General features: G+C 50.7%; 2 protein-coding genes across 2 annotated transcripts; one reads left to right on the plus strand and one right to left on the minus strand.

Moving 5' to 3' along the window:
- Window positions 1-1,208, minus strand: LOC147963164 (extradiol ring-cleavage dioxygenase-like). Its single transcript, XM_087527523.1, has 2 exons — window positions 919-1,208; window positions 1-818 (listed from the first exon to the last, which is right to left on the minus strand). Exons 1-2 carry the CDS (start codon window positions 1,201-1,203, stop codon window positions 210-212), a joined length of 894 nt encoding a protein of 297 aa, XP_087383649.1. The 5' UTR covers window positions 1,204-1,208; the 3' UTR covers window positions 1-209.
- Window positions 1,209-5,152: 3,944 nt separating this feature from the next.
- Window positions 5,153-7,188, plus strand: LOC125526476 (flavonoid 3'-monooxygenase CYP75B4). Its single transcript, XM_087527522.1, has 2 exons — window positions 5,153-6,159; window positions 6,401-7,188. Exons 1-2 carry the CDS (start codon window positions 5,230-5,232, stop codon window positions 7,034-7,036), a joined length of 1,566 nt encoding a protein of 521 aa, XP_087383648.1. The 5' UTR covers window positions 5,153-5,229; the 3' UTR covers window positions 7,037-7,188.
- Window positions 7,189-13,490: the final 6,302 nt, after the last annotated feature.

A 13,490-nucleotide genomic window follows, 5' to 3' on the forward strand; every position in this document is an offset into this window, starting at 1 on the left:
TTTGTTAGACATGATTGATGTTAAACCATTATAATGTGGAGGCAACACACAAACATTTTACTAGTATATGTAGTATTCGAGTGAGTTCATGCATAATTTTATTAAAACATGTTTTTTTTTCTTCATAAACTCCGTCACATGTGGAAATTACTTCTGCCTCTGCCACTGTTCCAACAGACTGCACTTGCCCATTTGCTGTGTGTGGGGATTTAATCGCAGACAAGAGTTGTCAGTGTATCTTCCTGCTTGGTGGTGAACCGGTAGGACGCGTAGGAGAGCGTGGCGTTGGACCAGCTGCGGTGGATGAGCTCCGCCTTGGCCTCCGGCCCGGCCGCACCGAGCGCGACGTGCAGCGGGTAGAAGTGGTCTGGCCGCGGGTGCGCCACCTTGGCGAAGGGAGCCCTCTCCTCGTACCGCTTCACGTCGTCGTGCCGTCCGTTGAGTAAAGATTCTCTGAGCCAGGCGTCGAACTCGGCCGCCCACTCCGGCACGGGCTCGTCGCTGGTGGGCGCGAACGTCCGCAGGATCCGGCGCAGGTTGTGCGTGGCGCTGCCGGAGCCGATAATGAGCACGCCGTCTTCCCGGAGCGGCGCCAGCGCCCTGCCGAGCTCGTAGTGGTAGGTGCCGTCGCGGTCCGTCTGCACCGAGAGCTGGCACACCGGGATGTTGGCCTCCGGGTACATGAGCATCAGCGGCACCCAGGCGCCGTGGTCGAGCCCGCGGCCGTGGTCCTCGCTCACCGGCCCGAACCCGGCGTCCTCCAGGAGCTTCTTGGTCCTAATGGCCACGTCCGGCGCGCCCGGCGCAGGGTACGTCAGCTGCATATGTGCATGGTAGCAACGTCACCTCGTGACAGATTCGTATATAGCTCGCGGATTCGTATATAGGTAGGGACTACGTAGAATTAATTAAGGCGACCTTGTACATCTGCTCTGGGAAGCCGTAGAAGTCGTAGATGGTGTCGTTGGTGCCGCGGATGACGTTGACGGCCGGGGTGTCCGTCTCCCAGTGGCCGGACACGATGAGGATGGCGCGAGGCGGCTGCGGTCCGGCGAGACCGGCCGGCTCCCATGACTTGAGGAAGTGGCGCGCCGGCAACGAGTCGTCGATGGAGAGCGTGGGTGAGCCGTGGGAGATGTGGAACGTGTCCATGGCCATCGTCAAGGACGCACTGGCTGCTGCTGCCCTTGGGTTCCTTCCCATGCTCCCGACCTGCTGTTTAAATATTCTCGTTGCCCGTGTAACGCACACCATTGCCCAAGTGCACAGTTGAACGGTGCTACCTCGGCGGTTTGGGGCCTGGTTTGGTGGCCAGAACTTGTCCGGCGTGCTGGGTTGGTCTGTGGTCAAGCTCCTTCTTGTGCCAACATGGGCCTAGGGATGCCTGGTGCTATCAGACCTTTGGTAGAGGCCACCGTTGCTTTAAAGGAATAATGTTTCGTACGGTGGCACTATGTAAACCTTTGATTCAAAGGAATCTAGCAAAGGAAAAAAATTAAGGAAAAATAATCTCAGTTTCAGAGGAAAAACACAAGAATTTGATAACCCACTTAGACCTTTCTCTTAATTTTTTTTGCACGAAGAACGAGACTGAGATCCTTAGTGCAACAATAAGGCCTCCTTCGGTTTAAACGAAAAGTGAAGGGAACACATAAGAACAGAAATCTTTCTTATGGTGGCACATTCAAGGCCTTGTTTCAAAGAAATGTAACAAAGAAAAAATGGAGGAAATTTTTCCTTTCGTCACAATTTTAGAAGGAAAAAACATAGGAAATTTTACAATTCACTCGGGGCTCTTTTCAAATTCCTCACGAGGAACGAGACTAAGATCCTTCCTAGTATAATAACATGTTAAGTATTGATTTCCATCAGGTTTTACTTTGATTTGACTCTCTTCACTGGGATTCTTATGTTTTCCTATTCCTGTGAACCAAACACTCAGTTTTGCAAAAGGCATACTTTTCCCAATCCTTTGTTTTATACATGCATTCCTCAAATGTACCCAAGAACAAACATATGATTGTACGACCCATATTGATGGACTAGTCCACGAACTTTTGCAACTCAAATTTTCATCATTTCCATTTAAAATGGCTAGAATAAAACTTAATGACTTAAAAATAGGAAACGAACCCTATAAATGCCAAATTCTAACATGAAACATGTAGATGTATGTTGAGTGTAGAAAAAAATTGCAAGGTCAAATGACGAAGCAACTGTCACATGGCCTTCAATCATCATGCATTCCCTTTGAAAACCTCATTTGTCTCTCTAATATGTTCCGGTTTCTAAGCACCTTACATCACCACTTCAGTGAAATCAGTTGAAATTTTAACCATAAAATATTGCGGACATTTCTTGACACCATGCCAGGTTCAGGTTTTTCAAATCATAATTGCATTTTGTGCGATTTAAAATCTAATAAGTTCCATGTATGTGGTCGACTCCTGCCACTCAGCCCAATTATTGTTTGTGGCCTAAAAATATACCCAAAAACATTCATATGATTTTCAACCCATTTTTGTGGACTACTCCATGCAGTTGCAGTTTAAATTTCCATTATATCCATTTAATGCCTAGAAATCCACCTAAGGAATCCGGAAAGAAGGATTGAATCATAAAAAAAAAACAAATTTCAACATGGAACATAAATTTTTTGTGAAGGTCAAATGACGAAGCAACTGTCATTGGCCTTCAATCATCACACATTCCCTTTGAATGCCAGGTTTGATTTCTAAGCAGCTTACATGATAAGTTTTGTGAAGTCGGCTAAAATTTTAATCACAGCATATTGAGGTCATTTCATGAGACCATCCTAGGTTTCGGGCTTTTCCAGTCATATTTGTATATTTTACATTTCGAAATCCAATAAGCTTCATGTTTGTGGTCGACTCTTGTCATTCAGCTGGTTTAAATTTACCTTCATTTTTGGGGAGGGCTAACCATATGGTCAAGAATATCAATATGATTTTTGAACACATTTTGCAGGACTACTCCAGGTACTTACGGTTCAAGTTTCTATTATATACATTAAATGCCTAGAAATCTACTAACATCTTAAAAAGAAGAAACGAACCCTGAAAAATGCCCATTTTTAACTTAAACAATTAATGGTTTATGATCAGTGTAGAAATGTTTTGAAGGTCAAACGATGTAGTAACTGCCGTTTCACCTTCAATCATCACACATTCTCTTCGAAAACCATGCTTGTTCCTATGAGATGCTTTGGATTCGAAGCATCTTACAGCACAATTGTGTGCGATTGGTAGCAATTTTAGCCACAACATATTGAGTCGACTGCATGATACCATGTCAAGCCTATTGTACATGAGTCATAAAGATATATGATACTGCTAAATGGTATTGAACCATAGAATATGTATGGGGTGGAGGAAGGAGTAATTGTTGCTAGCTATGACTAGCAAATTTAAAAAGTAAACGAGCGCCCTTACATGCATACGCTTACTAGTAGTGATAGATAATCACCCGCAAAAAAAGTGGTGATAGATATAAACGAGGGCCTGTACATGCTAAATAAATTCCCAGGCCCCCGCGTCACCCCCGTCTCGGGCGACTCGGGCGGCTCCGCAAACCCTAGCCGCCAGGGTCACTACCACCTCCCTCCCTTCCCTCCGCCGCCGCCGGAGGACGCCGCCGGGCTAAGCCCGGGGGCCGACGGCGGTGGCGGAGGCTCTCCTCCCTGGATCGCGTCGGAGGGGGTGGGGCGGGACCTCCACGTGCGTGATGGCGCGGTGGCGATCTGTTCCATGGTGACGCGACGGCGTGCTCAGGGCGGAGGCCTTGGGCGGCAACGCGGTTGCCTAGTGGCGAGCCGCCGGCGCGGCGGCGGCGGCGTGAAGTGGGCGCCGTGGAGGTCCGAGCTGGCCAGATCAGGATCCTGGGGCGGCGGCCCTGGACGGCGGCAGCGAGTGAAGCTCGGGCTTCCCGTGGCGGTATGGCGTGGTGCAGTCCATATCCAAGGCGGATCTGCGTCGGCGGTCTCGTGGTTTTGCCACGGATTGGTTCCGATCAGAGATGGTGACGAGCGTGCGGGATTCCATCTCGGCGGCTCTTGCGGTTTGGCGAGGTGGGGTGGGAGTCCTCCTCCCAGGCTCCAGTGGTGGCGCATTCAGGCAGTGGTCGGTGTGCCAGGGCTCCTACGGTGGCACTGCTGTTGCGGTTGGTCGCCGGATCTAGGCGGCTAGATCTGGGGCTTTGAAAGCGGTCGAGACAGTGCGCAGGTTGTCGGGTGGATTTCTTGGGACGGATCCGAGTGAAAACTTGGTCTTCGGTCGTTGGCCGGAGCCGGTGATGAGGATGCCATTATCATCGTTTCCTTCATGAAGGCATCATCGAGGTACAAATCCCGAACCCACACAATACCTCCGGGGGAAACCCTATATCAGTTGATTGGATGACAGCGGCATTCATGTGTCGTTACCCCCTTGGGGGCGGCATTCTTGGAGATGTACTCGGGCTCGAGGGACCAGCAGATGGCTTCTTCGGTAGAGCGGTGTTTCTTTCTACATATTCATGGCGGCGGCTCTTGGCGGCATGGAGCGGCGGAGGTTTGGCGTCAGATGTGTGGTGATGGACACGCGCAGGAAGTCGACGCTGTCTGGCGTCGTGGTGGCGTCGGCGGCAGCTAGACCGGGCAAGGTTGATGCAGCAGTACAACTCTGAAGATGGATTGGTGGCAAGTGGCTGCGGCGGCCTCATACCCGGCAGGCGTCCTGGTTGAGGAGCACGCCGGACTGGTGGGTGCCCATACCCGGCAGGCGTCCTGGTTGGGACCTCAGGTCTTAGATGTTAGGTCTGACTGTGATGTCTGTTTGGTATTAGGCCCAGGTTATCAGCGCCCCTTCATCAATTGGATAGGTGTAGAGACAGTTGTTACTTAGACGGTTGCTTCAATCTTACTGTTGTATGACTTTGTAAGGTTTTGTGAGAATAATTAATAAAGTGGCCGCATGCATCGCCCAAATGCAGAGGCCGGGGGTCCTCCTCCTTTTCGAAAAAATAAATATAAGCGAAAGTTACAAGAGACCATATTAGTGTAGTATATTGTTGTAGATAAGCGAAAGTTAGAAGCGAGCCATATTATAGTCAGTGGTATAGTGTATCCGCCGAGCTAGCTAGTGCAAACTTTCCTCTTATTGATTCATTGAATCTCATGCATTATATATGCATCAACACTCGAACATTTGCACGCATGCATAGCGTAGCGGCATGGAAATCCCTCTCCCGTTGCTTCTCTCGACTTTTGCCATTTCCGTGACCATATGCTATGTCATCATCTTCTTCTTCCGCGCCGACAAGGGGCGTGCGCCGCTGCCGCCGGGGCCAAGGGGCTGGCCGGTGTTGGGAAACCTCCCGCAGCTCGGCGGCAAGACGCATCAGACCTTGCACGAAATGACAAGGCTGTACGGCCCGATGCTCCGGCTCCGCTTCGGCAGCTCTCTCGTGGTGGTGGCCGGATCGGCCGACGTGGCCAAGCAGTTCCTCCGCACCCACGACGCCAAGTTCAGCAGCCGGCCGCCCAACTCCGGCGGCGAGCACATGGCGTACAACTACCAGGACGTGGTGTTTGCGCCCTACGGCCCCCGGTGGCGCGCCATGCGCAAGGTGTGCGCCGTGAACCTCTTCTCCGCGCGCGCGCTTGACGACCTCCGAGCCTTCCGCGAATGGGAGGCCGCGTTAATGGTGAGGTGCCTCGCGGATGCTGCTGCTGCCGGCATGGCGGTAGCGCTGGCAAAGACGGCGAATGTGTGCACGACCAACTCCCTCTCGCGGGCCACGGTGGGGCTCCGGGTGTTTGACACCGCCGGCAGCAAGCTTGGCGCGGAGGAGTTTAATGAGATCGTGCTGAAGCTGATAGAGGTGGGCGGGGTTCTGAACGTCGGGGACTTCGTGCCGGTGCTCCGGTGGCTCGACCCACAGGGGGTTGTTGCCAAGATGAAGAAACTGCACCGCAGGTTCGACGACATGATGAACAGGATAATTGCCGAGAGAAGGGCCGGTGCTTTTGCTACCACGGCCGGCGAGGAGGGCGGTAAGGACCTGCTTGGCTTGCTGCTCGCAATGGTTCAGGAAGACAAGTCACTCACCGGCGCCGAGGAGAACAAGATCACAGACACAGACGTCAAGGCGCTTATACTGGTAAACTTGTTGCTGTGACTGTCACTGGAGGCAGCCACTGAAAAAAATAGCGCGCTATAGCATCACGTATTAGAATTGCATCGCTAAATAAATCAGTGCAAAACGTGTCGCTAATAGCACGCTATAGCGCAATATAGTTCTGAGGCCGGCGCTATTTTGTTGTAGCATTTTTTTTTTTGATGGTAGCTCAACATGGCAAATTCATGAGCTCATTCGTCTAATGCACTCTGCATGCATCCAGAACTTGTTGGTGGCGGGCACGGACACGACATCGATCACGGTGGAGTGGGCGATGGCTGAGCTGATCCGGCACCCGGACATCATGAAACAGGCGCAGGAAGAGCTAGACGCCGTCGTGGGCCGCGAGAGGCTCGTCTCGGAGTCGGACCTGCCGCGCCTCACCTTCCTAAGCGCGATCATCAAGGAGACTTTCCGGCTGCACCCCTCGACGCCGCTCTCGCTGCCACGGATGGCCACCGAGGACTGCAAGGTCGCGGGCTACTGCATCCCCAAGGGGACGGAGCTTCTAGTGAACGTGTGGGGGATCGCCCGTGATCCGGCCCTATGGCCCGACCCGCTGGAGTTTAGGCCTGCCCGGTTCCTCCCCGGAGGGTCGCATGCGGACGTCGACGTCAAGGGAGGTGACTTTGGGCTGATACCGTTCGGGGCAGGCCGGAGGATATGCGCGGGCCTCAGCTGGGGCATTAGGATGGTCACCGTGACCACCGCCACGCTGGTGCACTCGTTTGACTGGGAGCTGCCGGCAGGCCAGACGCCGGACATGGAGGAGACATTTTCTCTGCTGCTGCAGCTGGCCGTGCCGTTGATGGTCCACCCGGTGCCTAGGCTGCTCCCATCGGCATACCAAATCGCATAGCGTTGCTTGTGTGCTAATTTTTTTGGACAAGTTTAATAAGCCAGTGTCACAAGGAAAAAAACATTTGTATGGTGAGTTTGTGTACCAAACAACATGTGCTTTGTTGTTTTGGAAAAAACAACATCGTTTTGTTGTCACTAATAACAGATCATTGGAATGATGCTTGTGTTTTTAACATATATAGTGCAGATGCAGACGCTCATACAAACGCACATACATTCATCCCTATAGATACACTCAAGACTGAGCACCGGTACATCATCTTAAGATTGATGAAGTAATCACAAACGTCTTTGTAGTCCACGGGAACGTCTCCCACTGAACATACATTAGAACTTAGTGAGAATGACCAACGGGCCAATTTGCGATTCAAACATCACACACGCCTACAAACAAAGTGTCTCGCATACAAATGAGCATCAGCCAATCTCATGTACAAACCGCACAAACGAGCTTCACCACAAGATTTGTTTCATCTTAAATTCAATCGGCACATATCTTCATATGAAACGATATTTTTCTACATTAAAAAGACATAGGATTAAACAAACAAAAGAAAACCAGGCTAGGAAATTCCACAATAAAAATGAATACATATATTAACATGATTGACCTTACGAACAATATATCTTCATAGTTACGCATAAACTCTCTTACACTAATTGTCATATCTTATTTTTAGTAGACCATGACTTGTCAATATTTATAATTGTACATAAACACAAGCCAACAAACACAATGGAAGAACTCATCATTTTCTGCCACAATCACATCATGTAGATATTCATGTATCTTCAACTAGTATCACATGCAAAATACTGACATGTTTCAACTTTACCTTTATTTATAGTTATTTATTAATATTCTGGTTTTAGGAATGGCATATCAATAATTATTCCACATATTAAGGGCCTTTTGATTGAAAAGAAAGGTGAATGAAAAACATATGAAGAGCAAAATTTCCTTTGGTGGCACTAGAAATCCACTTGCTTCAAAGAAAATGAGGACATTGCCCTTTCAACTGATCTCAGTTTCATAGGAAAAGCACAAAATTTATAATCCACTTGGACAACTTTTTTTAGTTCCTACAGACGAAAAATGATTTTGAGGTATTTCATTGCATAGTAACATCTTCTTTGTACCATGTTCATGTCATTTGATATTTATTTAACCGCTTTTATGAGGATTCATATGTTCATCCCATACGTAAATTATTATGTCATAAGAATCTGCAAACCAAGAGGCTCTAAATATGTTTGTTTGATTAGGATTTTCTGTTTAGCGATGGCTATGTAATCAACTATAATATGAGTAATATGAGTACCTATGAAAATAAGACTTAATTTCAAACAAAAATTTCCAGCCCCATAATATGAGTACTCCCTCCGTTTTAGTTTACAAGTCCTGCACGTACATCTAAGTTGCCAATTTTATCACCCTAATATAAACTATATGACACACAAATCATACCTTTTGAAAGTAGAAACTCCGAAGTTTATATTGGTATATTTATTTGTAATATATGACTTGTATTAGGTTGGCCAAATTTAAGACCTAGGGGTACACGCATGCCCTGTAAACTGAGAGAGAGAGAGGGAGTACTTACAAAAATAAGATTTAATTCCAAGCATTTAAGAATAATAAATATGATGTCCTCGCATTTGCGGCATTTGCGAGGGCCACTATACTAGTTACCATAAAGAGGGAAGAAAAATATATTAAAAAGCTCATAAGAATGATGATAAAAACTTTAGAAACCTAACCCTAGACGTAGCCAAAGCGGAGAATCAACGTTGCGTAAAGTTGACAGCTTACCATACGAATAAGATGCACTGCTCTACCAAATCAATTGTCCTTTTGTTGAGCTACTCAAAGCCGGTGTATCTTAAAGGAAAAGATTTTCAACTATGTGATGATGCCAATCGAACGTGCTTCAGGTGTTGGGTGTACATACCGCTCCCTCTGTCGGCTATGTTGTAAAATACATACACATTCTTCTCTCCTGTTAAATACTAAAATTATAGTTAGTATACTGAGATCAGAGAGAATCAGTTCTTATTTTAGCGCCTTGGTACGCTATGAGTGCTAGATTTTCTTGAACTGCTAGCCTCAGGTAGAGTTACAGAATCTCAAGCCGCGCCCCCAACAGGCCCTCCGAGGCCCTTTTATAGGGCCGGCGCTAAAAGAAACGCCCAGTTACATCCTTAGAAGTCCAATTTTCACCGGTTCAGCCCGAAATTGCCGTCGACGGACCTAGGCTGAACCCGGCGCGCTGGGGGGCGCCCGGGGGCGCCAGAGGAAACGTTTTGGCGTGAACGCTCGGTGGGACCGCCGAGTCAGCGACCCCAGCGCATCGTCGTCCTCGTCGCCTCGGTTCCCGCGGGGAGTCAATGCCAAGGCTGCCGTGCTGCCGCGCCGGTCAGCCTCCATTGATGCCTCACGGGCGACGCAGTGAAGGCGCGGCGACGCGCGTCCCGCCCGTACCCGCCACGCGTACACACGGTGGCAGACCTCCCACCGCCCAAGCCCGACTATAAGAAGCCGCCCCTCCCTTGCAGGGGAGCACACACTCCATTTGCCACAGCTCCTCCTCTCGCCGCCAACACCCCCTCCACCGAGCTCGCCTCTCCTCTCCCTTTCTCCCCGCCGACGAGAATGTCGAGTGATACCCAGGCGACGGCGCGGCGCCAATGGCTTCGGCCGCCGTCACCTTCACGAGGACGAGGCGTGGCTCCTCTACGAGGCCGACTACCCGGCACCGCCGGACATGCAGGTGCCGGGCACGTGGAAGTTGCGCGTCGGCAGAGTTCCGGTGCCACCAGCGCCCACCGGCGCTGCCCGACGTGCCGAGAATGCGCGCATCCGGTCCTCGCTGACGGAGGAGGTGCGTAACCAGCCGAGGTACGTCCCCGACAGCAACACGCAGTGCACGCCGAGCAGCTCGGCTCCTTGAATGGCGTCGAGCCCCACGGCCGCCACAACTCCCAGGGGCGGAGCCGATGGTGGGGCGTCCCCGGACGTACCCTCGAAGCCATCCTTGAGCACATCGAGGCCGGCAACACGCCGCACCTGGAGTACCCGGTGCCCCTCAGCTTATCATGCCACCGCGGCAGATGGGGACGGCGACCTCCTAGTCGTCGGGCTCTGGCTCCCTCTCCTCCGGTTCATCGACGCTCCGTCCCATCAAGCCGGAGCCATAGGAGACGCCGCTCAGGTGTCGTACCCGCGGCGGCGCCCTCGTCATCCACGATGGTGGCTGTTCCTCTCCTTCTTCTTCCCGGCTCGTCAGGCCGTAGACCGAGCCGGGTTTGCTCCCCGTGAGGAAGGAACACGCGGACATGGCCGCCGCCGACGAGACCGCCCTCAAATGGGTGATGGTGGAGTACGTCGAGCAGCTGGAGCGCCAGCTCCAAGCCTTCGAGGAGATCGCCGCTCATCGCCGCGGACGCGAGGAAGGCGGCGTCATCGTCCTCGACAGCGACGTCGAGAACGCGCCCGGGCCATCCAACCCCCCACGCATCAGCAACGCTGGTCAGGGGTGTAGCAGGGACGGCGGTGGCATGCAGGACGACGGGGACGGCGGCAACGATGATGACGACGACGGCGGGGACTACACCCGGTTCTACAGACTCCTCGGCATGTAGAAGGCGGGTGGCGGCGGACAACGAGAGCGGCGTAGTTGTGCGTAGCGTGGTTGTAGGTTTACGTTAAGTTTTTAATTTATGTGCAAATATCAATAAAATCGCCTTGTCTGGATGAATTTGTGATGTGTTTGGCCGAATTTGGCTGGTTCCCTTTCAAACGGCGTGTGTGTGTGTGTGGGGGGGGGGGGGGGGGGGGGTGGGGCTGGGGGCGATGGCTGGAAACCAAACCATCCCCATGCCGAAATTATTGCCGGGCGCCTTCAGACGGCGCTATTTCAAGCCCTTGGGGGCCGAACAGCTGGAGATGCTCTTAGAGAGGGAAGCACAGCAACGACAAGCCTGAAAAATACATTAACTCTGAGACTTCCGATAATATTGTTCAGATCAGTTCGCTGTCAACCATGCATGCATGTCCCTTGGATGATGATAAATCTGATATCATCATTGCCCCCGTTCACATCAGTAAAGGATATTTTTCTCTTGCTTGAGCAGATGAAGTCTCCGGCACGTAAAGCACTAGTGATGTAAAGCACCAGCAGAAAGAATAAGGAGATCTTTATCCACCCATGGCATGATTGCATCCCTTTTTTTGCCAAGCCTAACATGCAAGAGGTCCAACAAGAGAAGAGACGCACACCTAGCAGCACAAGGTGCTCAGAGCAGACACCTAACTGATGACATCCAAATGCTACATTTCCTCTGCCGGTTAGGTCCGTGGCTGTGATCAAGGTGTCTGACCACTTGAAACCTGCTAGCTAGCTGCTTTTTTGGTCCTGCTATTTTCCAAAGCAGCAGTGCACCTGTCGTTCCCTTTTGGAGAACAGCAAGCATCTTCTCCTGGTAGCTAGTAATGCTCGTCCAACCTTTTTTTAAGTTCAGGCCTAAAATAATGAACTGTAGCTTAAACCAAACAAGTTTCAGCTCCGTACATGGTTTCCTTTCTGTTGTTCTCTGGACACCCAGGGCCAGGAGATGGAGGGAAGGCAGGACTGATCTATCATTCACAGTACCACATACACATACAAAAGAGAATTTGGGCTTACGCTTGCAGGACATGGTTTCATCTCGAATACTTTCTGATTATTGCATGGTGCTTGAAAGTGGACGAGGCAACAGAAATATGGTGGCCACCGATCGTGGAAGCCGAGCTGTTCCCCGGACCTGCATACTCCACCGCATGATCTGAAAGATATCGCAAATGGTCGGCGTTTTCTGGAGCCCATAATGGGTGGATTAGATAATACTCCATTTGTCCGAATTACTTGACTTAGTGTTAGAGACATCCATATAAAACAATTAATTTGGGATGGAGGAAATACTAAACCTATAGACCCGCTCATCAATGATGAGTGGGCTGTGATGCACCCTTATGCGGCTCTTAGAACATGAACTGTAATCCCTCTGATGACCGCCGCTAATAGTTGACACTGAATATTATGCTTAGAATTCGTCAGGTCTGGCCATGTGAAACGGTTTAATTTGAGGATTGGTGGTTAACGGAGAATATGTTAAGTGAAACTGTACAGGAGGCATAGAATGAAGTGGGGCTGATCCGACAACAAATAATCCATGATGAACTCGATCAGATGCATAGTATGTTCCATGACTGGGATCAAAGGGTCACAACTGGAATAAACGTGTACGCCAAGTGCTTTCACCTACGCCGAGTACCAAACTGTGGGCTCTCCGCAAACACTGTCTATGTAGTGTGTGGTTCTCGGAAAAGAGTAGGACATACCATCTATGCCGAGCAGCGGCGGCTCGAGGCCCAGGCAGCCTTGGGCTGTTGCCTTGGGCGTGAGCCTTGTTTCCTTTGTTGGTTGTAGCCTATGTTTTGGGAGGCTTGCTCCGGTGCACCCCCCTAACTCAATTTCCTAGGGGTATTCTTGACCCCCGCCATCTATTTTTTTCTCCGGCCCGCCACTGCCCATATCCAAGCCCCGTATAACCCGTATGACCCATACGTATGTATACGGTGATATCCCGAAAAAAAAAGATGACACAATCCACGACCAGGTAGGACCTGCCGACGGCCGATCCATCAATCACGCAGCTCCATCAATCACGCAGCTCCATCATTCACGCATCTCCTCCATCATTCTGGTGAGGTTCTTTCGGAATATCAGCGGCGGCGATCTTATCGCCGGCGATCTTGTCCGAGAGCGCGCGCGGCACCGTCGTCAACCTCCAGCGCTCACAGGTACCGCATCTCGTTTCCCCACGTTTGTCTTGCTCGCGGCAGCATCAAACGAACTGCCGCTGTTTTCGTCGTAGTGGTTAACCTAGCGGGGCGGGTAACCTAGCTTTCTGGCGGTCCAGGCCATCGCAGATCTTGTTCTGGTAGTGCTGCTCGTCGTGATATACACAGTGATCACGCGGGCTAAAGTGGGTTTCTTCTTTCTAGGGTTAACCTAGCGTCGGTTGCCATCGGTTGTGTGCACGACGGCTCCGTTATTTGATGCGGCGGCTTAACTAGGTATCCGGCGATCCAAAGTAATCACGACTGGTGCCGTGGAATAGGAATCCGGCGGCGCATGTTATCACGGGTAGCGCAGCTTCTCGCGATCCAAAGTGATCACGTACTGGATTCGTGGGACGTACCTTAACGCCGCTCGGTGTGGAGAGGGGGAGGATCCATGGGCGATCAGAGGTCGTTGGCCTCGGTTGTGTGCACGATCTGAACGCCCTCGGTTGGGGCGCTCTCCGGTTGGGGTAGTTTATTTAACATCTGTGATCGTGTGCTAGGTGTTATATATGTCAGCATTGATAATGTTTGCACATGCGATGATACATATTAATTGTTGTAGGAA

This window comes from Triticum urartu, chromosome 6A (assembly GCF_056163025.1).
Source record: "Triticum urartu cultivar PI428250 chromosome 6A, HENAU_Tu73, whole genome shotgun sequence".
NCBI classification, from domain to species: domain Eukaryota; kingdom Viridiplantae; phylum Streptophyta; class Magnoliopsida; order Poales; family Poaceae; genus Triticum; species Triticum urartu.

What these genes read in the sequence shown, in the direction of transcription:
- LOC125526476 (XM_087527522.1), top strand. Translation starts at nt 5,230, where the DNA reads ATGGAAATCCCTCTCCCGTTGCTTCTCTCGACTTTTGCCATTTCCGTG. An exon ending in ACGTCAAGGCGCTTATACTG is followed by an intron (nt 6,160 to 6,400) that starts GTAAACTTGTTG and finishes GCATGCATCCAG; the next exon opens with AACTTGTTGGTGGCGGGCAC.
- LOC147963164 (XM_087527523.1), bottom strand. Translation starts at nt 1,203, where the DNA reads ATGGGAAGGAACCCAAGGGCAGCAGCAGCCAGTGCGTCCTTGACGATG. An exon ending in TCCCAGAGCAGATGTACAAG is followed by an intron (nt 819 to 918) that starts GTCGCCTTAATT and finishes GCACATATGCAG; the next exon opens with CTGACGTACCCTGCGCCGGG.